Source organism: Aquarana catesbeiana, linkage group LG04 (genome assembly GCF_042186555.1).
Source record: "Aquarana catesbeiana isolate 2022-GZ linkage group LG04, ASM4218655v1, whole genome shotgun sequence".
Lineage (NCBI taxonomy): Eukaryota > Metazoa > Chordata > Amphibia > Anura > Ranidae > Aquarana > Aquarana catesbeiana.
The window spans coordinates 403,274,864-403,301,319 of NC_133327.1; the positions used below are offsets into that span (position 1 = coordinate 403,274,864).

Below are 26,456 nucleotides of genomic sequence, written 5' to 3' on the forward strand. Positions count from 1 at the left end.
TATAGAAAAGTCAAGGGGCATTCTAGAGTGGAATGAAATTCCATTATCCAAAGTATCATCCTAAATAGCAGACTCAGTGAAACCCTGCCATACATTACCAACATCTGTTAATGAATTGTCAGAATTAACTTCCACTTGTGCACCATAAGAATGTGCCCCTGTAACACCTGTGACATTAGTAGACATACCCAATGCACCAGGTACCTGTGCTCCTACAATTTCAGTATTATCAGCACCAAATGACTGTGCCCCTTTAAATTGTTGTAACACATTAGACAAAGATGCAATTAACATTGATAGTTCAGAAACATTATTATTAGAACAGGTCTCACCCCCAGTATTACTTGCTGAATGCCCAGTGCTAGCCGCCACAAGGGCAGGTGGAGTAGCACTGCTCTGCCTCATTCTAGGTGCACTCTGCAGCTCAGCACTGTCAGCTCCCTCCTTGACTCTGGGCTGTGTAGTAGCAGCAGTTCTCTGACGCTTCTTCTTCCTTCCCGACTGTTGGCATGTTCCGCTCCTGGCCGCGGCTGTCTCCTCTTCTTCATTAGCTGCTGCAAGGGCCACCCTGACAGGTGGAGCTGCACTCTGTCCCTCCTCCAGACAGTGTAGCAGCCATTTTTCTCCTCCCTCTCCTTCGGCTCTTTTTATCAGATGGCATAGGAGGCTCTCCCGTCTACCCGGCGAATGGTGCTTCATTCTACAGGACACCGCAGTCACGATCCGGTCCAAACGGACGGTGAGTGACGGTCCTCAGCTCCCTTTTATCAGCTCTTTCCACTCTGGCTTTGCGCCCGCCAATTTAGACCAGTCGACTGCTCGATAATTCTGACCAATCCCATGGCTGTTGCAGCCCAGGGATACCGCTGCAACCAATGGCAACCTGAAAATAAACAGGCAGAAGAAATCTGCAGACCCCTTTGCGCTATCCCATGTGGGCCCCAGCATATTGCTATGACCTTTCATTCTTCTACACAAAAGCTGCACATGGGACGCTCTTGGACTTTCCAGCACGACAACAAGGCCAAGTTAACCCTCCAGTGGTTACAGCAGAAAAAGGTAAAGATTCTAGAGTGGCCATCACAGCCTCCTGCCCTTAATATCATTAACCACTTGCTGCCCGCCATATAGCAAAATGATGGCGGCAAAGTGGTTTCAATATCCTGACCGGACGTCATATGACGTGATCAGGATATTGGGGCGCGCATCGCGGCGATCGTTGATGCGGTGTGTTAGTCTGACACACCGCAACTTTGATCTAGGTAAAGAGTCTCTGACGGAGACTCTTTACCACGTGATCAGCTGTGTCCAATCACGGCTGATCACAATGTAAATAGGAAGAGCCGGTGATTGGCTTTTCTTCACTTGCGTCTGACAGACGCGAGTGAGGAGAGCCGATCAGCTGCTCTCCTGACAGGGGGGTCTGTGCTGATTGTTTATCAGCACAGCCCCCCCTCGGATCCCACCCAGGACCACCAGGGAAGCTGCCCAGGACCACCAGGGAAGCAATCCACACTGGACTACCAGGTATGCCCCCTAGACCCCCAGGGAAATACCAATCTGTGCCCAGCAGCTGCCAATCAGTGCCCATTCCAATGCCTACCACTGTCAGTGCCACCAGGGATGCCTATCAGTGCCTCATATTAGAGCTGCGTATCAGTGCCCATCAGTGCCACGTATCAGTGCCCATCAGTGCCGCCTATCAGTGCCCATTACTGCCGCCTATCAGTGCCCAGCAGTGCCACGTATCAGTGCCACCCATACGAACCCATCTTTGCAGCCTTTCAGTGTCCATCAGTGTCGCGTATCAGTGCCCACCAGTGCCACCCATGAGTGCCCATCAGTGCTGCATATCAGTGCCACCCATCAGTGTCGCCTACCAGTGCCCATCAGTTCCGCATATCAGTGCCCATCGTCAGGGCCTGTCAGTGCCCGCTCATTGGTACCACCTCATCGGTGCCGCCTTATCAGTGCCTGTCAGTGCCCATCAGTGAAAGAGAAAATTGCTGAAAATTGGTCTGGGCAGGAAGGTGTATAAGTGCCCTTTATTGAAGTGGTTAGGCCATCTGGGGAGATCTCAAACGTGCCATTTATGCAAGATGACCAACCACTTTGCATAACCTGTAAGCATTTTGCAAAGACGAATGGGCAGCTATACCACCTGCAAGAATTTGGGGCCTCGTAGACAACTATTACAAAAGAATGAGCACTGTCATTGATGCTAAAGGGGGAAATACACAGTATTACGGTAAGTAGTAAGGGTATGCAGAATTTTGAATAGGGATCATTTCATTTGTTTACTTGTTGCTATAATTAGTTTCATGATTGTGTCATTCTGTTATGACCTACAGTTGAATTTGAATCCAATAACAAATAAAAGAAATGTGCTTACTCAGGTTTAAATTAAAATTGGTACATACTGTATATTGCCAATTCTCCAAGGGTATGCAAAAATTTGAGTAGAACTGTATGTACTAAGAGGGTGTCCACAAACTCCTGTTTGCACAATTGTTTACTCTGTCAATGTTGTTCTGTACTGTATGTATACTCTTTGCCCTCCTGACCCTGCTTGTTAATTCTAATCTGCCCCTACTGTATTTAACTTTAGATTAAGGTTGCCCTCTGTCTAATTTCACTTCCTGTTACAAGTATATAATATTATTATGAACATTGTGCAGAATAATTTTTTCCTCTTAGTTCATCTATGGAAGTCCTTTGAATGCCTACTTCTTCTACAATATTATTTTGTAATATAATTGTATTCTCCCTAGAGTCCTGCAGTTTTGGGTTTTTATTTTCCCTGTATTTTGGGTGAATTTTGAAAGTGAAGGAATTAAAACCTAGACTATATAAGCAGTGCTGGTACAAGGTCATCTGATGTCCAAAGCGAAAATGACAAACTGTGCCCCCTCATTCATTACTAAAAAGGTGTGGGTACATGTCATAAAATCCTGCTATATTTTTTACTGCAAGGCACACTTATAGGGCGTACACACGGTCGGACTTTGTTCGGACATTCCGACAACAAAATCCTAGGATTTTTTCCGACAGATGTTGGCTCAAACTTGTCTTGCATACACACGGTCACACAAAGTTGTCGGAAAATCCGATCGTTCTAAACGCAGTGATGTAAAACACGTACGTCTGGACTATAAACGGGGCAGTGGCCAATAGCTTTCATCTCTTTATTTATTCTGAGCATGCGTGGCACTTTGTCCGTCGGATTTGTGTACACACGATCGGAATTTCCGACAACGGATTTTGTGAGTGACCCCCCCCTGGAATCGGCAAGGGTCTGCCTTGGCTGCATATGTAGCTGTGCTGGCTCTCTGGGTTTGTGCGAGTCAGCTCCACAGCTGTTGCAGATAAGTGTCATTGAGCCTACAGAGCTCTTTACTGCCACCTCTGGCTGCTTCATGTATGTGCGCCCTTGTGTTTGCTTTGCTGCCTGTAATGTATTTTCAAAGGGACATGTGGAAACAGGACCTGGGAGAAGGAAGACCACCGTGACCTTACAAGTGGGGACTGTGAGTACAAGTGAAGGGAGGAGGCTGTTTGTGTACAGGGGAGGGGGGGCAGAGTTGTGTGTGCTTACAGATTTGTGCGTGGGGGCCTGACATATATAAAGATGAGGGGGGCAGCTGAGTGCATACATGTATGATCAGTGAAGGGGGGTGCCAGATATAGTAAAGATCATATCATCTGTCCTGTCTACAGCTATATACACCCATCTTCCTTCCTGTATTCCTCCATCATCACTGACTGCAGATATACATCATCTGTCCTGTATATATAGCTGTATACAGGACAGATGATGTATAACTGCAGTCAGTGATGATGAAGGAAGGTCTCTATATACAGGTAGCTGTATATACTCACCTTCCTTCCTGTGCATATATAGAGACTTTCCTCCATCATCACCGACTGCAGATATACATCATCTGTCCTGTATACAGCTATATACACCCACCTTCCTTCCTGTATATACTAATACCATCCACCCCCTCTATATACACACACTGTACACCCTCTGTACTGTACAGGCAACATTTGATCGGCACAATGAGGCTGCAATTGATGGGCACAGTGAGGCTGCATATGATGGGCACATGCCTGTGCTTTATAGGATAATGACTACCCTCCCCTTCATGACATTGTCAAAGGGGCAGAGAGCATGGGGATCTTAAAATGAACCCCCCCACCCCAAAAAAAAGTTCTGCGGACGCCCATGCTACTTACTGCTTAGCTAAATATAGTGAATACTGCATGTAAAGTAGTGCTAGACTCATCAGAGTTATTATCTAGAAGACGATCTATAAAAGGTCAGGATTCAAACATCTCCATCAAAATATCGATTTCCATATTTTTGTCAACTTACAAAGCTGTGCTGAGCAATTTTTTTTCAAATTGTCTTCATTTCAGCAAAAAGGTAAATGTCAACTAAAATGTCATTAGTAAATTATGCAACCTCTTCAGCGATTCATTCTTTTTACAATGGAGGAAGACCTAGTCTTAAAACTATATTGTTTTCTGGTAAATCTTTAATTTTTGGAAAGCATATCAGTTTATAAACCAATCCAACAACATGTACGTTTTTTTTTTTACATATTCGTTTTTTACTAGATCCTCACAAATTTTTATTTTTCTAGTTGCTATTACCTCCAGCTAAGATCATTCAGTATTTAAAGCATTCTCTGTTTCAAGAGTAATCACCACACAATCAACACAACATGTTTACACAAATGGCTTACAATGAAGACAAAAGCATTTATTGATGAAAAAGAATGACTAACATAAAACAATAAAAATACATTAAGTCTCAGAAATGTCATGGCCAGTACAAGATTTATTAGATAGAGGCTTTTTATAGAAAAAAAAAACCTTAATAAAATGGGAAGAAAAGAAGATCTGTTGCCCATGGTGACCAATCAGGTTTCACACACTGAAAAACAAAACAAAAATCCTGATTTGTCACTATAAGCAAAAACTTTGCTTTTGCTTAAATGTTGATTTTTATGTTTTTTTTAATATATAGCCCTGTTTGGAATTAAAACTCCACATACAGGGCGTGATTTTAATAAAAGTAAGTGACTGTTACATTTGTTACTTGTATCACACCAAGCTACACAATCTATCACATAAATACATTATAGCCCAAAAGTGGAACACTAATTCAGGAGAAAGCATCCAAAATCTTAGGGGATGTAATATTAACATACTATATTAAAACAAACATTACTGAGAATCATGTTCTCAAATTAAAGTAGGTATATCTAAATCCAGAACTTTCAAATAAAGTAGGGAAGGATTTAAACTCATGTTTTTATTCTGTCTGTAAAGGAGATAAAATATGAAGTGAGGCAAAATCTCTCCAAAATAAGAGAAAAACCTTAGACAGTTTTCACTGGAACCGATGAGAATGGTCATCAAAACAAATAGGGTGAATCTCCCCATTTGGATATGGACTGCAATTAAAAATTTTCAGTGTTTTTATTTTTTTACACTTCCACACTCTAAATCTACACTCTATTCTAAAGAAAAAAAAGAGGTGAACCTGATAGGAATTATTTTCTCTTTTTGCATATTAGGTCAGCCACACCTCTACAGTCAATATTGTAAGACGGATTTAAAGATAGCCTGTAAATAAAATGTAGGCCTCAAGATTGCCCACAGGTGTGAAACTACTGTTCAACAGATGTTGCTTCATACCTCCTTGTGACATTCTTTGGTACATATATACAATATAGCTGCAATCGTTAACCCCTTTGTAATGGACATTAAGCATGAGCCCCTGTTGATATTTTGTATATACTGCATATGCCAATGTGTCCTGCAATGTTATGCCAAACTTCGGTTACCATTTATATTAATAGCACTTCTATGTACTGGGACATGGATCAGAGCTGCTGTTCACAAGTGATGCATTTGTAAAGGAACAGTATCACCTACATGGTTCCAAATTAACATTATCTCATTATCTGCAAGGCTGATTTTTTTTCTGAATTTTCAAATAAGCCCATATTACCCTTATGTAAGGTTGGCTATTTACTTAGGGGCAGAATGTTGACCTGTTTACAAACTTCTTTATGTCATACAGCATATTTATGCCATATCAGCTTTTTTTCTGTTAAACAAAAAGCACAAGTGCTAAAATATAATACAGGCGGTCCCTGAGTTACAAACATGATAGGGTCTGTAGGTTTGCTCTTAACTTGAATCTGTTTGTAAGTCAGAACAGGTAAATTTTTTTAAGTGTAGCTCCAGCCAAAAAAAATATTTTTAAGCTTTTTGGATAGCACAGGAAAGGGTTAACACCCCTGTAACATTTGTTTTGCTGTCTGTGTCCCTGTTCAGAAGATTTCACCTCACTCTCTGTCCCAATGGCAATTGGATTTTGAAAATTTTGGGTTGTTGTGGAAACAAGCCTTGGTGATAAAGCATTAGTGGAGGTACCTTTTTCCCATATTAACTCTTATGCCCCGTACACACGGTCGGACTTTCTTCGGACATTCCGACAACAAAATCCTAGGATTTTTTCAGACGGATGTTGGCTCAAACTTGTCTTGCATACACACGGTCACACAAAGTTGTCGGAAAATCCGATCGTTCTAAACATGGTGACGTAAAACACGTACGTCGGGACTATAAACGGGGCAGTGACCAATAGCTTTCATCTCTTTATTTATTCTGAGCTTGCTTGGCACTTTGTCCGTCGGATTTGTGTACACACGATCGGAATTTCCGACAACGGATTTTGTTGTCGGAAAATTTTATATCCTGCTCTCAAACTTTGTGTGTCGGAAAATCCGATGGAAAATGTGTGATGGAGCCCACACACGGTCGGAATTTCCGACAACAAGGTCCTATCACACATTTTCCATCGGAAAATCCGACCGTGTGTACGGGGCATTACAGGAGTGAATTTTCCTTCCTAGGGGTAGATTTCCTCTCACTTCCTGTTGTCTCCCTCAGTCTGTAAGTAGGAGTCGTTTGTAAGTCAGATGTTTGTAACTAGGGGACCGCCTGTACCCCTATTAAAATTTTACAAATAAATTATTGCTAAAAATTAGACAATGCAAACTTGTTGGCTGTGGTAGTATGTTAACAAAAATAGCGTAACCTATATATGTATATATAATATAAACACACACTATAATATTTTATCTGTAAGTTATAAGAAAAAGGTAAATTCTTGACAGATAAGACAAAAATGAGATACTGAAACTGCAGTTTGAATATCTTAACTAAAGTCTTTACAAAATGTATATTAATAATACAATAAAGAATATTCATATCATGCTCCAGAGGCCCCAAAAAATGTTGCAGCTGCAAAATATGTTACCAAATACTGCCAAAAGCATAAAGTGGCAGCACTTTACAAAAACAGGTTTATTAGCACAGTGTTTGGCAAACTGTCCTTTAATTTTTGAAGTTGTCGCTCATTGTTTCTCTGTAATTTTATCTGAAAGAAAAATAATACATTTAAGATACACAGTATTTCTTACACTTAAATTGGTGTCGACAAGCAGACAAGATTAGAATACAAAAATTACAGTCTAATCACTTTTAATTTATAAAGACATCTATTCAGAAGAACTGCAGTGACCTATTGGTGCAATATCGTATTTAATGACCTTCTCCTATAATGAAATTTGGTGATCTAATGGAAAATAAAATGGAAATGATAACAATGTGATAAAATCTACAATATTATAAAAAAGATGCCTATAAAAGGTTGGAAACACATACTGTACACACACTCAATGCTTGACTTTCAATACATGTTTTTTGCCTTTAGAACACATAAGGTTCGGGTTTACATAATCTAAAAGTGATCTAATGCTATTTAATTTTAGGCATTTTAGTGAAAATACCCCTGATATGTCTGTGTTTTTTACTGGGGCTGGTGTTGTATTATTTCATTAGTACAGCCACCTCTGCATGAAATCTGTTATTGTAGTTCTGAAAAATAATCACATTCTGCAAATATATTAATATATCTCTTCAAAGATACGTTTTCAAGAAATGTTTTCAAGGAGATACGTTTAAAAAAAAAAAGAAGAAAAAAACAAAAAACAGCAGGGCAAGGGCATCACTTTTTTTTCTTTAAAATATTTAAGTTAATAGTTATTGGCGCAAATGCTCTTGAAGACAAAGTGCTGGCCTCTCTGTAAACCAGTAAGGTAGTAGGTATATTAACAACAGACCAACCAATAGACACAAGATAATCATGTATAAACAGAAAAGTCAGTGCTACTACCCATACACCACATAGATAACAGATAATCATGGCCTGTTCCACACAAATTCTTAATTAACCATTTGCACAGTACTAAACACCCTTTTGTAGTTCTAGCAAATGGTTGCATAAAAACAGGGATTCTTGGTTCGTGTATATTGCAAAACACGTTCAAGTGGCCTGTTCCTGACATTTTTGCATTGAAATTTCTCAGTAAAAATAATGATTGGACAGAAAACCTTTCCCCAAGATGTTCCGCCACTGGCTAAGTCACAGACATTCCCTGCCTTCTATACATAATAATTACAAATGCTCAGCCACAAGTGTTCTTGATACAAATACCTGAGGGCAGTCAGATTATATCAGGATGTCAAGCCCTCCTTTAGTCTCTATGGGCAATAGGCATTTAAGAGTAGTCAGACAATCAGGCAAGATCCTGCTGCATTAAAATGTGTTTTAATGTATACTATATATTCAAATAAAGATGCACACTCAGATTGCCCAAGCATGAATGTTTATGCTCACAGAAGCAGAAGAGACAAAATTGGAGTAAATGCAAAGGAGAGGCATTAGGAAACAAAGCCTCTACATTCATAATGATGTGCCCCCTTCTCCCCAAAGAGCAATGATTATTCTGCTTATTACTTCTTCCATCCTCAGCAGAGCTAACCAGGTAGGGCAGAGGTTAGCTGGGAATGTAGACACCCAGAGCAAACGAAAGTAGCCAACTTTCCCTAGATAAACCCTGGTTCGCACCAGTGCGGCTTTGAAATTGCTCTACTTCAGCGCGATTTCAAACCTACAGATCAGTGCGTTTTGGACCTGGGATTTTATTGTGGCTTGTGACTTCATTTAACAAAAGTCAATGCAATTCTCAATGAAATTACAAAAAAGCGGTGCAGGAACCTTTTTCAAAGTGATGTGAAACAGCGCTAAATGTCCAATGAATATCAGGCTCTGCTGCCTATTACCCACACTGAGCAGTAGCAGCCTGATGTTTGCAAGCAGTCTTTCAATAACACTATGTCCCGAGCTGGACGTAGCATTCCTTCCCACTGTGCCAGTCAGCCAACTGTCTTGTTTACTTAAAGATAAACATATCTAGAAAAGGATTTGCAGCCTGCTTTCTCCCACTGAAAATTATAGACAAACAAAACACCTGTTGTTAGGATTTTTTTTCCTGCAAAAAAGAGTGTAACCCCTGAGAGACAGGAAGAGACTACCTAGTTTAAAAGTATTCCTGTCACTGACAGTGTTCTATTGGGAAAGTGATAACTTAAAGTGGAGTTCCACCCAAAAATGGAACTTGATTCCCCCCCCCCCCCCCGTGTCACATTTGGCACCTTTCAGGGGGGAGGAGGGAGCAGATACCTGTCTAATGCAGGTATTTGCTTCCACTTCCTGGCATAGATCATCGCAGTGATTGTGGTGACCTACGCCACTTCTGCCGCCTACACCGTCCTCACAGAGACACAGAATACAGCAGGGACCTGAGAGGACACGCAGCGCGACTCGCGCATGCGCAGTAGGGAACCAGGAAGTGAAGCCGCACGGCTTCACTTCCTTATTCCCTTACAGAGGATGGCGGCGGCAGCAGCCGAGAGCCGAAGGACGGATCGGCTTCGGCTGCCGACACCACGGGCACCCTGGACAGGTAAGTTTCCATATATTAAAAGTCAGCAGCTGCAGTATTTGTAGCTGCTGGCTTTTAATATCTTTTTTTCAGCAAACCTCCGCTTTAAAGCTGAAACCTAAAACTTTTCCCTTGTAGTGGGGCTGCTTCTTCACTGCAAAGGTTGACTGCTCGATTATGCCTAGGGGATTTGTAAAAGCAGGTTTACTTACCTTATATTCTGCTTGTGCAGGCTCCTTTGTGCTGCTTGGTTGGTACCTGCAGCCTCTTCTCCCCCATGCTTTGGCAGTCTAAAGTCATCAAAAATGAAGCAGGGTCCATAGCCTTGCATTAGATGTTAGGATGTTGAGGGACAGTCCACTGTCGGAGCATAGTGGAGTGGAGGATCAAGAAAGTAAAATTGCTTTCACTGTCCCTCAAACTAAAAAGCAGTTAACCTTCTACTATTTTTTCCATGGAAAGGGTGCCCAATTATTAAAGTTGCAAAGCCCAGTATTTGGTAATTGGCCTGTGTCAGCTCTGGCATAAGCAGTATGACTCCTCTGACTTAGCTTATGGGAGCAGGGAAGCACATGGAAAATAATCCAGAATGGACAACTGCTTTTGTCAAACCCAAGGTATCTGAAAAAATCTGCTGGCACCCAAGGATCACCTGTCAGTTGATAATGATTTATTTATTTATTTTTGTTATGTAATATTGCAAATTAATATTATGTATTTTCATGTGAAGACAGCAGTTGGAGCTTTAGGTTTCTTTAAGGGCTCGTTCACACTTGACTAAATTTCTAACTCGTTAACAAATGCTCCTATAGTGTAAATGCGCTTTAGTATGGGCATTAGAATGGCATTAATGAGCTTTAGACTTGTGTTTTCAAGTGTTAACGATGCATATAACTGCCCTATGCGTGGTTTTGACACATTTGATGGGTGTTAAAACTGTTCCACAAACACCTATTTTTTAAAAGGGATCACAGTAGCTTGGGGTGCTGGGATCATATAATTTTGGCCAGTTTTTTACCTCCTGTTATAACAGACACATTGATGTCAACCATCTTCAAGCATAACAAACTGAAAGTGCATAGAAGGAAGTGACTGTATGACACTCTATGTTCTCATCTACCATTACTAGGCATTGTGGGACATTATATTCCTTCTGTATGATTTTTAAAAAAACAAATATAAAAGAATATAGTTTTAACGCACCACAACCATGTTGCAAATGCCTGCCAGTGCATTTGCGTAGCGTTATCATAAACTTAAATGGGAGGCGTTGAAAGGCTTCAAATACCTCCAGACTCTACATGAGGCTTCAATTTTGAAGCGAAGCGACGCTAACGCCTCATGTTTTGATAATGTGAACAGCACTGTGTGCTGTTCATTGTACATTTGCATAGGCGTCTGAGGGGAGTTAAAAATGCCCCTCAAATACCTGCTTTCAATGCCAGTGTTAAGTTATCCTAATACATTTACAGTCTACTTTTATTTGCTTTGCTGAAGAAAAAGTTTGTCTTTTACAGAGCTTGATACCTTAAGCTGAAATGTACGCATAAATGACCCAACCCCTCCCATCATAGTGCTCTATAGAAATATTTAATCAGAGACAGAGGGGTTCACTAAAGGCAAATAGGCTGTTGACTTTGCTGTGGGATTTTCACTCTGCAAGGTAATTCTCCCATAGCTTATTGAACATGGGGGGAATTCACATGATTGGGCAATGGAAGCCAGCAGAGTGTTACCCCATCCACAGAGCTAAGGGAAAATTCCCTTGTAAAGCGAATAGCCAATTTCTCTTTTCTAAATCAACCCATAGGGGTTGATATACGAAAACTGGAGTGTGCAAAATCTGGTGCAGCTGTGCATGACAGCCAATCCGCTTCTAACTTCAGCTTGTTTAATTAAGCTTTGACAAAAAGAAAACCTGGAAGCTGATTGGTTTCTATGCAGAACTGCACCAGATTTTGCACTCTCCAATTTTAGTAAATCAGCCCCAGAGTGTCTAAAATAAGGCAGCTTATGCTGTGCTTTCTCTTTTCAAAAGACCATAGTACTCTGTGAATCTAGTGTCATAGGTCCGCTTTGTATTAATAGTTAATTTTGTTAAGAGTGTGTAATATACAACCGCATAAAACTTTACAATTTTAAAATTACAAATAAAATACAACTATAAAACTGTCCCAAAACTATTATAGTTTCCATTTAAGTATGGTAAATCAAGCAGAAGCTATTGGTAAATTGTGGAAACAAATTAATCTACATCCAGTAATGTTCTAGTGTGTTGAAGGATAATTAAATAGTAAGTTAGACATATGCACAAAAACATTTATCAATTTTATTGCTAGGAATAGTGTGTTGGTGTTCACTAGGGGATTAAAATGGATAAAGATACATAGAAGAATTAAGGTTAAACTTTAATTTTATATGGCTATTACTAATAATACAAAGCAGTTTACTCCAGGAAAGTGATATCAAATGAATTCTCCAGTAAATATCAGTCTTTGTACAAACCCATTTTATTATGCTAAAAATCTGTAAATCATTCGGCACACCTGTCATTTCCCTAGGGATATTTATTCTCTGTGTTGAGAAGCACACAGCATTTGGTGTAATATTCCTATTTGTTTAGTTACTTTGTACATTCTGTGACTTGGAAAGGCATTAGATACTGTATAAATATGGAGAATATTGCAGTGGACGTGTGACATTTTAAATCCTGCTCTATAAATGCAATTTACTTTATTAACTGCACAATAACCATATGCAGACATAAATGTGGTAATTCCTTATAATATGCTACATACAGTATCTCACAAAAGTGAGTACACCCCTCACATTTTTGTAAATATTTAATTATATCTTTTCATGTGACAACACTGAAGAAATGACACTTTGCTACGATGTAAAGTAGTGAGTGTACAGCTTGTATAACAGTGTAAATTTGCTGTCCCCTCAAAAAAAAACTCAACACACAGCCATAATGTCTAAGCCGCTGGCAACAAAAGTGAATTCACCCCTAAGTGAAAATGTCCAAATTGGGCCCATTTAGCCATTTTCCCTCCCCCGGTGTCATGTGACTCATTAGTGTTACGAAGTCTCAGGTGTGAATGGGGAGCAGGTGTGGTAGATTTGGGGTCATCGCTCTCACTCTCTCATACTGGAACTGGAAGTTCAACATGGCACCTCATGGCAAAGAACTCTCTGGGGATCTGAAAAAAAAGAATTGTCGCTGTACATAAAGATGGCCTAGGCACCCCAGATGTTTTGGAACTACATTTGCATTGTAGTTGAGCATCATGGGAAATGTAGTTGCAAAACATCTGGGGTGCCAAGGTTTGTCATCACTGGCCTAGGCTATAAGAAGTTTGCCAGGACCCTGGAACTGAGCTGTAGTATGGTGGCCAAGACCATACAGCGGTTTAATGGGACAGATTGCACTCAGAACAGGTCTTGCCATGGTCGACCAAGTTGAGTGCACGTGCTCAGCGTCATATCCAGAGGTTGTCTTCGGGAAATAGATGTATGAGTGCTGCCATCATTGCTGCAGAGGTCGAAGGGGTGAGAGGGTCAGCCTGTCAGTGCTCAGACCATACGCCGCACTCTGCATCAAATTGGTCTGCATGGCTGTCGTCCCAGAAGGAAGCCTCTTCTAAAGATGATGCACAAGAAAGCCCGCAAACAGTTTGCTAAAGACAAACAGACTAAGGACATGGATTACTGGAACCATGTCCTGTGGTCTGATGAGACCAAGATAGACGTATTTGGTTCAGATGGTGTCAAGCATGTGTGTCGGCAACCAGGTGAGGAGTACAAAGACAAGTGTGTCTTGCCTACAGTCAAGCATGGTGGTGGGAGTGTCATGGTCTGGGGCTGCATGAGTGCTGCCATCACTGGGGAGCTACAGTTCATTGAGGGAACCATAAATGCCAACATGGACTGTGACATACTGAAGTAGATCATGATCCCCTTCCTTCAGGGCCTGGGTCACAGGGCAGTATTCCAACATGATAATGACCCCAAACACACCTCCAAGATGACCACTGCCTTGCTATAGATGCTGAGGGTAAAGGTGATGGACTGGCCAAGCATGTCTCCAGACCTAAACCCTATTGAGCATCTGTGTGGCATCCTCAAATGGAAGGTGGAGGAGCGCAAGGTCTCTCACATCCACCAGCTCCGTGATGTCATCACAGAGGAGTGGAAGAGGACTCCAGTGGCAACCTGTGAAGCTCTGGTGAACTCCATGCCCGAGAGGGTTAAGACAGTGCTGGAAAATAATGGTGGCCACACAAAATATTGACACATTGGGCCCGATTTGGACATTTTCACATAGGGGTGTACTCACTTTTGTTGCCAGCAGTTTAAACATTAATGGCGGTGTGTTGAGTTATTTTGAGGGGGCAGCAAATTTACACTGTTATACAAGCTATGCACTCACTACTTTACATTGTAGCAAAGTGTCATTTCTTCAGTGTTGTCACATGAAAAGATATAATAAAATATTTACAAAAATGTGAGGGGTGTAATAACTTTTGTGAGATACTGTAGTACTATTGTTGGATAGTTGATAAGATTATATCAACAATGTCAGCTAATACCAATTTATGGGGAAGAAAGATCTACATTTTAACTGCTCTAAAAGTAAAGAACCAATTTTGCAATTGTAAATCTAAATTTCATGTACAGTATGGATAGTTTTACTTAGTTACATTAGTCGAGCTTGGACTAATGTAAGTATGAATATTCCATACCTGGCCGATCCCCACTGGAAAATGCTGCATTGGGCTGCATTGAGCACATGTATATATAGAGAGACAAACTGGGAGGTGGGCCAGGAAGTGATGGAAGGGAAAGGAAATATAAACCCACAGAATAGCAGGTGACCCCCATAGGTGAGCGCAGAAGCCAAACTAGGATAAGCACTGCAGCAAGGAGGTGAGACTAAGCAGGCAGGAAAACTGCAGGCTAAATCTTGGTGCTTTTGCAAAGTTTCTCTAGACTTTTAAACACACCATAACACTTAGTCACTCATGGCTGACTTTAGTCTACTCCAGCCTGGCAGCTAAAACTTACTTATCTATTCTTTCCTATTCCTCTTTTTGACGTTTCCCCTCAACTTATTCAAAATGTATGGCCAACTTTACATACAGATACAAATAATTTAATTAAAAAATTTAAACATGCTGGAAAACCTTGACCAATCCCAAGTTTAAAAAAGATAGTAGGATGTGATAGTAGGAAGGATAGAAGAAAACCTGTTAGGAGTCTGCAAAAGACTTGAGACTGGGGCAGAAGTTCACCTTCCAGCAGGACAACGACCCTAAACATACAGCCAGAGGTACAACGGAATGGTTTAGATCAAAGCATATTCATGTGTTAGAATGGCCCAGTCAAAGTCCAGACCTAAATCCAATTGAGAATCTGTGGCAAGACTTGAAATTTGCTGTTCACAGATGCTCTCCATCCAATCTGACAGAGCTTTAGCTATTTTGCACAGAAGAATGGGCGAACATTTTATCCTCTAGAAGCTAGTGGAGACATACCCAAAAATACTTGCAGCTGTAATTGCAGCGAAAGGTGGGGCTGAATACAAATGCATGCTATACTTTTCAGATATTTGTAAAAACATTTTAAAAACCATTTATCATTTTTCTTCCACTTCACATTTATGTGTCATTACGTGTTGGTCTATCGCATAAATTCCCAATAAAATACATTTACGTCTTTGGTTGTAACATGACAAAATGTGGAAAATTTCATATGGGGTATGAATACTTTTTCAAGGCACTAAATTCTTTCTCTCTATTTGTCCTGATGACCATAGTCACTAATACAGAAAGCAATTGTAAATCCAAGGTCTTAGAGCTGTCACCAGGACAAAATGTGACAGCAAAACTTCCAATGGGAACACCTGTGCTGGTGACAACTATTTAGGCCAGGAATTCCTCAATTTTTTTAGAGACTTTCTTTTACTTTCTGTTACAAGGCAGGAAGTGAAGAACAGGGGTTTCAACCTTTCTCTACTCTATCCAAAACTAAAAAAGTGTCTATACATATGCGTTAATCCTTGAGGGCCTATTCTAGTTTGTTTCTGCAGAGGAATAAAAGAGCTAGGATAATGGAACTTACACAGGAACCTCCACTTGTTGGGATGCTGGCAAAGAGAAAACAAGAAACCTCTGTTTGTGCTGAGCTGCCACCAGCCTGCTGTATGTCCCTATCCACATTTCATATGTATTTGGATATTTTTCACATCACTGAAAGCTCTACAATATAATAACTGAAAATAAACCAAAACAAACTACACTAGACTGTCAATTTGTTGAAGTAATAATATAGCTAGGAACACTAGTGATCTCTGGCACATACAATATACAAGCTCTGGGTGGAGGCACTCCCAGAAAGACTGTATATTCAATTACCCATTCTCCCACTTCAGCAAAGACTCGGGTCCATTTACTCAGGTGATAAGAATATTATCAGGTTTGAAGAGAGAAAATACCTACTTGTGTATCTTAGGTTGATAGTAACATATAGTTATATAAGGTTTGAGTGATAAAAGTATTACCTTGTAATTTGTCTATATCAGATTGGAATTTTAAAATTGTGGTTTTAAACTGGTTCCCAATGTCTTCGATGGCCTTTTCTATTGCCTGGTTCTTTTCTTCTTCCACATCCAATGTGATCTCTTCCTTAGCTAAATCGTGAACAGAGCAATACGAATATAATATATCTTTGAGAACATCAAATACAGAAAAATTGTCTTCTTTGATTTAAAACCTGAACGTTTAAAACAAAGAAAATTACTTATTTGTTTAAGCTTATTTCAAAGAAAATGTAAAAAAAAACAAAAAAAAAAAAAAAAACTGATTACATGACAAAATCTTGTGAAAATCTTTACAATAGAAAATACAACTTTGTGTTTAACACCACTGATGTAGGAAGAGGTTTCACAGCAGCTCAAACTTGGTTTCTAATTAAAGCAAGTAGCAGGTCACTAACTTTAAAACAAGGAACACCTTAACATTGAGCTAAAATGGAGGTGGTTTTTGGAAGGAAATCTTTTTTTGATATTACTCTGGAATTTTATAATTAAATATAAGCAAGGTACAGTGTAACTGACTGCAGTAGGTAGGATATCACAGACATAGAAGCTCTGAAGAATGTCATCATTGCCTAACTCATGGCTAGACTTTATAAATTTAAAAGGTGAGGATGCAAGAAGCACCATTGCAAGATCTAAAACATTTTTTGGAAGCAGTGGAGGAGGGCTTAGACTTCTAGAATGATATAACCGCTTCAGATCCGCGCTATAGCCAAATGATGGCTACAGTGCGGAGCTACTCTGCTTGGAGGCCGTCAGTAGACGTCCTCCCGTGCTCGAGCCACCTGTGCGCCCGCTGCAGGGTGCGCGCAGCGTGCTCTGTGATCAGTGAGTCTATGAGATTCGCCGAATCACAGATCGGAGTAAAGGGTCGATCCCAGCCCCTTACCACTTGATCAGCTGTCAGCCAATGACTGCTGATCATGTGTGTAAACAGAGCAGGTAGCGTGAGGAGAAAAAAAAAAAAGACGATCACCGGCGGCTGTCAGAGGGACATCGGTCCTGATCAAGAAGAGCAGCCGCCAGCTCATCTGTGCCCTCCTGTATCAACTGCCAGTGCCACCTACCAGTGCACAACAGTGCCGCCTACCAGTGCCCACCAGTGCCACCTACCAGTGCCCACAGTGCCACCTATCAATGTCAACAATCAGTGCCTCATTAACAGTGCTGCCCATCAGTGTCACCTACCAGTGCTCATAAGTGCCACCTATTAGTCCCCATCAGTGCCATCTATCAGTGGTACCCATGAGTAACACCTATCAGTGCCCTTCAGTGCCACCCATCAGGGCCCATCAGTGTCATGTTATCAGTGGCCATGGGTGATACCTTATCTGTCCCCATCAGTGCCGCTTTATCTATGCCTATCAGTGCCCACCAGTGCATCCTATCAGTGCCCATCAGTGCTGCCTCATCAGCGAATATCAATGAAGGAGAAAAATTACCTGTTTGCTAAATTTTATAACAAACTATGAAACTTTTTTTTTTTTTTTTTCAAAATTTTCCATCTTTTGTTTGTTTAGCAAAAAATAAAAACCCCAGTGGTGAATAGATACCACCAAAAGAAATCTCTATTTGTGTGAAAAAAATTATAAAAATTTAATTTGGGTACAGTGTTGCATGACCGCGCAATTGTTATTCAAAGAGTGACAGCGCTGAAAGCTGAAAATTGGTTTGGGCAAGAAGGGGGTTTAAGTGCCCAGTAAGCAATGTGTTCCATTTGGGGTCTCCTGTCCTATTTGGAATCTGAAACTGAGGCAAGGGTATATTTTTAAGTAAGGGCACACACAGCAGCATCAAGACCTGCAGTTCCAAGCTTCCATTCTATTAAAAAATAAATTTATGAATTTAGGATAGTGGGAGGGAGGAAACAACCTAGACCTTGCAGATTACGGCCTCAAACATGGGTACTGAGTCCACCTTTAGGAAAACAGTGGGCACCTCTTAACCAAATATGACAACAATTAATTTTTTGACTTACAATGTCAGAGGGTTAAACACGCCAGCTAAGAGACACAAAATCCTGAAAGAGATTGAGCACTATGGGTCAGTGATGGTTTTTCTCTAGGAGACTCACCTGTCACATGAAACAAAAGTCAAACTGTACTCCCCACGGCACCCTGTGTGGTACTATGGTGATTCGATGACAAATAAATCAAAGGGGGTAGCAATTGGGATAGATAGAGGGGTCCGTTTCTCTCTGGAGGACAGATTATGCGATCCAGGGGGAAGGTTCCCCTTTCTTAAAGGGAGGTTATGGGGAATGGAGTGTACTTTGGCGAATATATATTGTCCAAATAAAGGCCCAACAATATTCCTAGGCGAAACCCTGAGAAAACTATGGGAGTTGAAAGAAGGAAGGGTGATCATTGCAGGAGATTTGAATTTTTGTATGGACCCTGAACAAGATAGTAAGTCTCATGCACAGGGTATAAGGAATATTCAATTAAAAGCGATAAAAGCAATAAAGCACCAACTGCACCAACTTCAGCTGGTGGACGCGTGGAGAATACAACACCCTAAGTCATGGGATTTTACGTTCTATTCTCCTGTGCATGGGACATATACGAGGATCGACTATTGGTTGATCCAACATAGAATGTTAGATCTGGTGATATCTACAAATATAGAAATAACATCATTATCGGACCACGCCCCTATGACCATAAAAATTAAAAAAAAACTAGAATTACAGAAACTACCATACTCATGGAAGCTCAATAAGGATCTCCTAGCTAAACAAGGGGAGGAAACATTAAAAAAGGCATTAGAACATTTTTTTTCCTTAAGGAAACAGGTGAGATAGCAAAGAATACCTTGTGGGAGGCCCATAAAGCTTATATTAGGGGGATCTTGATATCAATGGGAGCGAGGAAAAAGGAGAGGAGTAAGAAGAGGGAGGAACTAATTGAGGAAATATTTATATTAGTCTTGGGTTTGGAGCACGAATTGGTATTGAAAAGAGATGAACTAAAGGATCTCTTAGAGTTGGAAATGAGGAAAAACGAATTGTGGAAAGAAAGATACCAATGGGGGAATAAAAACAGTAAGTCTTTAGCAAGGATGCTGAGGAAAAAAGATCAATAAATTTCATAGAGAAAATACAAAATAAAAAAGGGGAAATGGTATATAATACAAAAGATATAGAGAATGTGTTCCAAGATTTTTATGAGCATTTGTATTCGGTCAAGCAGGAGAGGGGACAAGGACAACAGGAGGCCCATAAAAAAGAAAAAATGAAAGCATATGTACGAAAAGCTAACTTGCCCCGGTTACCAGAGGAAATATCATTATCATTTTACAATGGAGTACCTAAAAAAATTCAAAGAAATATTATCTCCAAGGCTTTGCACATATTTTAATGGGCTGAGAGTGAGGTACGGGATGAGTAAAGAAGTTTCAATGGCCACAATAACAACTATCCTGAAAGAGGGTAAAGAGAGAACTGTGCTCAAGCTATAGGCCGATATCACTATTGAACACAGATACCAAGGTGTTTGCAAAAGTGCTTGCAACAAGGATGAGAGAGTTAGTGCCGGAACTTGTCCACCCCGACCAGGTGGGTTTCGTACCTGGAAGGGAGGGTAAGGACAATGGTGTAAGAACGCTATTGCTGCTGAAGAGAACTTGCTTGGAAAATACACAAGGTTAAAGATGAGGATGCAAAACGTTTTACTAAACAGAAAAATCTTACAATCTGAACACTTTGGGTTGTTTATTGAAGATGTACATCTTTATCTTGGTATATTTACTGCAGAATTTACAATAGAGGAAATGTTTAGTCTTAAGTTCTTAATATTGTTGCATAGCTTTAGATAGCAAAATATTGTTTATCTAAGTGTTTGATGACTTAGAAAAAAAAAATGTCCAACCTAAAACACCAACTCTCTGCAGTTTAATAATTCATTACATGGGTTCACTTTTTGTGTATATACATATACATATAAATTCAAAATATCTCACATATTTCGTTAGAGGAGACACACAAATTAGCTGCATTCGCAGATGATATTTTATTGTATATCTCTAATCCCCGCATCTCTTTGCCCAACCTATTGAAAGTTCTAAAGGAATATGGTGATTTATCCAACTTTAAGGTTAACCCAAGTAAATCGGAGGTATTAAATATAAACATAAACTTAAAAGAAGAACATAGCCTCCAGCATGAATTCCAGTTTCCCTGGAGGAAGATGGGAATAAAGTACTTGGGGATAAAATTAACAGCATCCTTGAGGAAAATTTACCAGGCAAACTATATACCTTTATTGGAGGAATTAAAAGCAGAAACAAAGATAATAGCAGCCTTTGTCCTGGATTGGCCGGATTAATACCCTAAAAATGATTATCTTACCCAAAATTTTGTATAAATTTCAGATTCTCCCCATTTACATACCCCCAGGGTATTTCAGATCGATTAAAAGTTTAATATTAAAATTCATTTGGCAAAATATGAAACCCAGGATTTCCCTCACGATTTTATAGAGAGGGAAAGGCCAGGGTGGATTAGGTGTACCAGATTTCATAAAGTGCTACGAAGCGGTGGTCTTAACACGTATGGTGGAATGGACTAAATTAAAGAGTGAGAAAAGATGGGTAAAAATAGAGTACACTACGGCAGACACAAATTTAGGGAGGAATATATGGACACCACCACAACACAGGGCACTAGGAGTAAATACACTTATATTGACCAAAAATGTTATGAGGGTATGGGATTTGTTGTACAAACAGAATAAATGGGAATATAATTCTCCACTAATGGCACTAAAAGAGAATAATAATAATAAGACATATCACACATAGGGGGAAAATTTGCTCACTGCAAGAACTAAAAATGATAAAAGATTTGTTTGAAATGCATGAATGGCGGTACTCTCAGCTCAAGCACTTTTTAACGGCACTGCCACACCCGGTGAGAGGAGAGAAAGACTTGACAGCAATGGAGCAATTATGCGACACGGAAACAGCACGGGGTGGTATTTTGCGGATATATAACATTCTTGCGGAGGGAAAGGAGTTGGAAGTCCCTAAGTATATAAAAGATTGGGAGAGGGAAATTGGACAACGGGGGAAGAATCAAGAGATAGGGAAAATTTTGAGTCTGGTACACGGATCATCTGTAAACACCAGAATGATGGAAATGAATTATAAATGTTTAACTAGGTGGTATAGGACCTCGGACATAGTAGGAAAAATAAACATTATAATTCTGGTGACAGCTGATGGTGTCTACATGACACCCATCAAAATGGAAATGTACATCCATCAGTCCTGTATGACTAATGTAAAATAATGAACTCTCCCTTTATCTGAAAACTATCATGTGCTTGTAGTGAAACTGAAGCAAACCATAATGATTTTGGGTAATTTTTAATAAATTAACTCAAAACACAGAATTGCTAAACTTTCAAAACAAGATTGTTTTGAGGTTCTATTTGACTCACTGAAACTGTTCTGTATACAACAGGTTTCTATCAGCACAGCTGAGTGATGCAATGCTTTAAACGTAAAAAGAAGACTAGAGCTCCACCTGCTGGTTGGATTGGAGACATCATTTTTTTGCCATACAATATTTACCAGAATAAAAAAAGTAGAGAATATATTTTTAAAGTTTTTATTTTTAACCGCAGCCAACATAAAAAGAAAATATGTAAACATACTCCACACTTTCCCTGTAAGATACACAAGTTTTACATCAGCAATAATGACATATGTGAGATATTTTGAATTTATATTCTTTTCTCCGCACTACAAACATGTTGTAAAATATACACAAAAAGTGAACCCATGTAATGAATTATTAAACTGCAGAGAGTTGGTGTTTTAGGTTGGACATTTTTTTTTTTCTAAGTCATCAAACACTAAGATAAACAATATTTTGCTATCTAAAGCTATGCAACAATATTAAGAACTTAAGACTAAACATTTCCTCTATTGTAAATTCTGCAGTAAATATACCAAGATAAAGATGCACATCTTCAATAAACAACCCAAAGTGCTCAGATTGTAAGATTATTCTGTTTAGTAAAACTTTTTGCATCCTCATCTTTAACCTTGTGTATTTTCCAAGCAAGCTCTCTTCAATATATATTAATACCCAAGTCAGACAAGACAAAACAAAACACACCATTTTCTTTATTCTCAAATATCAGGACTAAAAACAAGATGTTTCAAATGAATTAACTAAATTTGGTCGAAATAATTGAAGTACCTCATTTGTATTAACACGCTATGTAACATCAAGTTTCATATGGAATGGTGCATTTCTTCAAAAATATAAATAAAGAATTAAAAAAAAATTTAATATAAAGTTGGTTTTCAGAGTATCTAGACTTACACAGTCTGGTGTATGGGAGACCATCATGTGGGTATGAACAAATAGGCATAACAAGCAGGTGTAGGTCCAAAATACAGTAGGTGTTGGATCCAATCATACACACCAGTGTGGGTTCTTCCTGGTTCTCATCCTATTAGTGGGGATGAGCTCAATGTTTGAGTCAAACATCGAGTGTTCGCCCGTTCATTGAACAGCGAATATTGTGGGATGTTCATGGCAAATTTAAGCGCCGTGGAAGATCGCAGTGCATTGATGTCTGATGATTAGCCAAAGCATGCACCTAACCTGCATGCTTTGGCCAATCACAGCATGCTCTGCTGCAAGAGCCATAATTGACGAAAGGCAGCGTGCCTTTGGCCAATCATGGCTCAGGGGGACTTGCAGGATCCCGGCAATATAGATAAAAATCAAAGACAAAATCAGCGTGGGTTCCCCCCCAGTACATATCAGGCCCTTTGGGTGTGGTATGTATATTAAGGGGAATGCCAGGCCACACTATATAAGGCTGCTTACAAAGCGGCCGTGTAAAGAGTGTGACTGTGGATGGAGATAGATTGAGCTAGATTAGGCAGGCAGGTTAATTAGTGGCAGTGTATTTAATATATATATATATATATATATATATATATATATATATATATATATATATATATATATATATATATATATATATATATATATATATATATATACAGTCTAGTGTATATGTGTATATATATATATATATATATATATATATATATATATATATATATATACACACACAGTATCTCACAAAAGTGAGTAGACCCCCTGTAAATATTTTATTATATCATTTCATGTGACAACACTGATGAAATTACACTTTGCTACAATGTAAAGTAGTGAGTGTACAGATATATATATATATATATATATATATACACACACACTCTGCATTTAGTGTAGACTAGATATTCCGTGTAGACTCTATATTCAGTCAGTGCGGGCAGTGTAGCATATATAACACAGTGTATTGAAGTGGTTAGGGGGAACCCCGTGCCAATTTTTTTTACTAAATGGCGTGGGGGTCGCCCCAAAATCCATACCAGACCCTTATACGAGCAAGCAGCCATGGCAGGCCAGGACGAGCGAGCGCTCCCCCCACCCGAACCATACCAGGCCGCTTTCCCTCAACATGGGGAGGGTCTTTGGGTTCCCCCCAAAGCAGCTTATCCCCATATTGATGGGGACAAGGGCCTCATCCCTACAACCCTTGCCCTTGCCCAAGGTCCTCATCCCCAAAACCTTTGCTTTTTTTTCTTCTATTTTTCAGGTCCAAGTGCCGTAAATTAAAGATGGATGGACATCACGGGACACTTTTTCTTTTTGAATAAAGAAATTGTCAAAAACTCCTGTCGTTTTTACTTTTTTTGACACTTTTTTTGGTGAATGAGTAGGAGTACAATATACCCCATACCCATTCACATAAGGGAACCTGGATCTGGGGGCCCTCTTGATAAAGAGTGCTTCCAGATTCCGATAAGCCCCCCCGCCCACAGACCCCCATAACCACTGGGCAAGGGTTGTGGGGATAAGGCCCTTGTCCCCATCAACATGGGGACAAGGTGCTTTGGGGGGACCCCAAAGCACTCTCCCCGTGTTGAGGGCAAGGGGCCTGGTATGGTTCAGGAGGGGGGTGCTCTCTCGTCCCCCCTCCTTTCCTGGCCTGCCATGGCTGCTTGCTCAGATAAGGGTCTGGTATTGATTTTAGGGGGGCCACGCCATTTTTTTAAAAATTTTGGCCTGGCATTCCCCTTAATATCCATACCAGACCCAAAGGGCCTGATATGGACTGGGGGGGGGAACCCACGCTGATTTTTTCATTGATTTTTATCTATATTGCCGGGATCCGGCAATACATTAAAGCCGCAAGCAATTTTAAATGACGTTTTTTCCTTTGGAAATGTAATTTTGTTGCGGCACAGAAAAACACATGAGAAATGATGCACCACTTTACAGGCAGACTAAGGGGAATCCCCAGGCACGATATTTAAAGGAATATTTCATTTTTCTTGTTTCACTTTAAGCATTATTAAAATCACTGCTCCTGAAAAAACAGCCATTTTAAAAACCTTTTTTTGCATTGATACATGTCCCCTGGGGCAGTACCCGGGTCCCCAAACACTTTTTATGGCAATAACTTGCATATAAGTCTTTAAAATGAACACTTGTTTTTTCACATTCGTGTCCCATAGACTTTAACAGTGTTTGCATATATTTTTTGTCTGTTCGCATGTTCTGGTGCAAACAGAACGGGGGTGTGTTCCGGCTCATTCCTATCTATTAGTAACTATAGTGTTTTTTGGTATACTCATCTACTTATGACCATCCAGGACTGACAATCCATTGGGACCCATGATTGCCATCGACTGGAAGTTTTTGATATATTGCCTGTTGCTTAACTTACTAAATGTAAATGCATTTTTATCATTTATCTTTTTATTTAACAGATAATACTACACTTAGAGCAGTCAACTCTCCCTTTAGCAGATCCCTATCCAGCCTCTATACATCCCCATTGGGGAGCACCAGAAGGATGCCACCTGATGGACACATTGAGTAATGCCTGTGTTACACTATCTTCATGTGAGTGCATCTCTGGATACGCTTTCCCTCTCTCTTCTTTCTTATCATTTTATATCCAATGGGGGAATTCTTAAGAAGCTGCCATCCGTTGATGTCTCCACTAAACATATTGATGCAATGGGGTTGATTTACTAAAGGCAAATCCACTCTGCACCACAAGTGCATTTGGAAGTGCAGTCGCTGTAGATCTGAGGGGAAGATCTGAAATGAGGGGAAGATCTGCTGATTTTATCATCTAATCACATGCAAGCAAAAATGCTGTTTTTTATTTTCTTTGCATGTCCCCCTCAGATCTACAGCGACTGCACTTCCATGTGCACTTCCAAGTGCACTTGCAGTGCACTTGGAAGTGCACAGTGGATTTGCCCTTAGTAAATAACCCCACTGTACTTTATCACTAATATACTTAGACAGTGGTGCTTTCTCTCCCCCTCCCTATTTTCTGTTTTTAAAAGCACATCGAGTATTCTTTTTTTTTTTCTCAAGTGCCCTGTCTCCATTTTCTGGGCCACTACATCATTGGCATTGGGGGGGGACTACCGCTGTCCCTTTTAATGGGAAGATCATTAAACTTGGTAGGCTTAGCAACATGCTGCTAAACTTTTTGGCACACTAGCAAGGGGGCTAGACACTCTGTGGTAGGATTGAGAAATCAAGAAGGGCTCTCCTACTCAGGCAAGTCAACAATTAAGGGAGAAGTATAGCAAAAGCTCTTGTGGCTATACTTCTCTTGGAAATCACAGAAGTGTAGTTCGTTCTGCACTCCTGTGACCCGTTTTCAGTCGACAGCGGGCTAAAGATCACTGTTGGCTGATGTCACTCGGCCAGTCCAGGCTCTGGATCAATACCGACTTTACAGTCTCTCAGTGAACCACTGGGAAATTGAAACAGCTGCTCCCATCCTGTGCACAGTTCAGCACTCCAATGAGTGCTGGTGGGGCAGAGCAGAGAGCTGATGACTGACAGCTGCTCACTGAAGACTGAGAACTGAGAAATCAGTCGTCTTTGATTGCTCAGTTCTCAGTCTTAGAAACTGCCGGAACAG

At 40.1% G+C, this 26,456-nt stretch overlaps 1 protein-coding gene across 1 annotated transcript in view; it reads right to left on the reverse strand.

Annotated features, from left to right (window-relative positions):
* Nucleotides 1-5,876: 5,876 nt before the first annotated feature.
* THEMIS (thymocyte selection associated) overlaps nucleotides 5,877-26,456 on the reverse strand; it is a 140,624-nt gene continuing 120,044 nt past the window's right edge. Inside the window, exons 6-7 of the mRNA XM_073627227.1 lie at nucleotides 16,435-16,563; nucleotides 5,877-7,462 (exon numbers count right to left, since the gene is read on the reverse strand). Of these exons, the coding sequence (XP_073483328.1) occupies nucleotides 7,440-7,462; nucleotides 16,435-16,563 (152 nt within the window). The 3' untranslated portion in view covers nucleotides 5,877-7,439. The remainder of the gene's footprint in view (nucleotides 7,463-16,434; nucleotides 16,564-26,456) is intronic.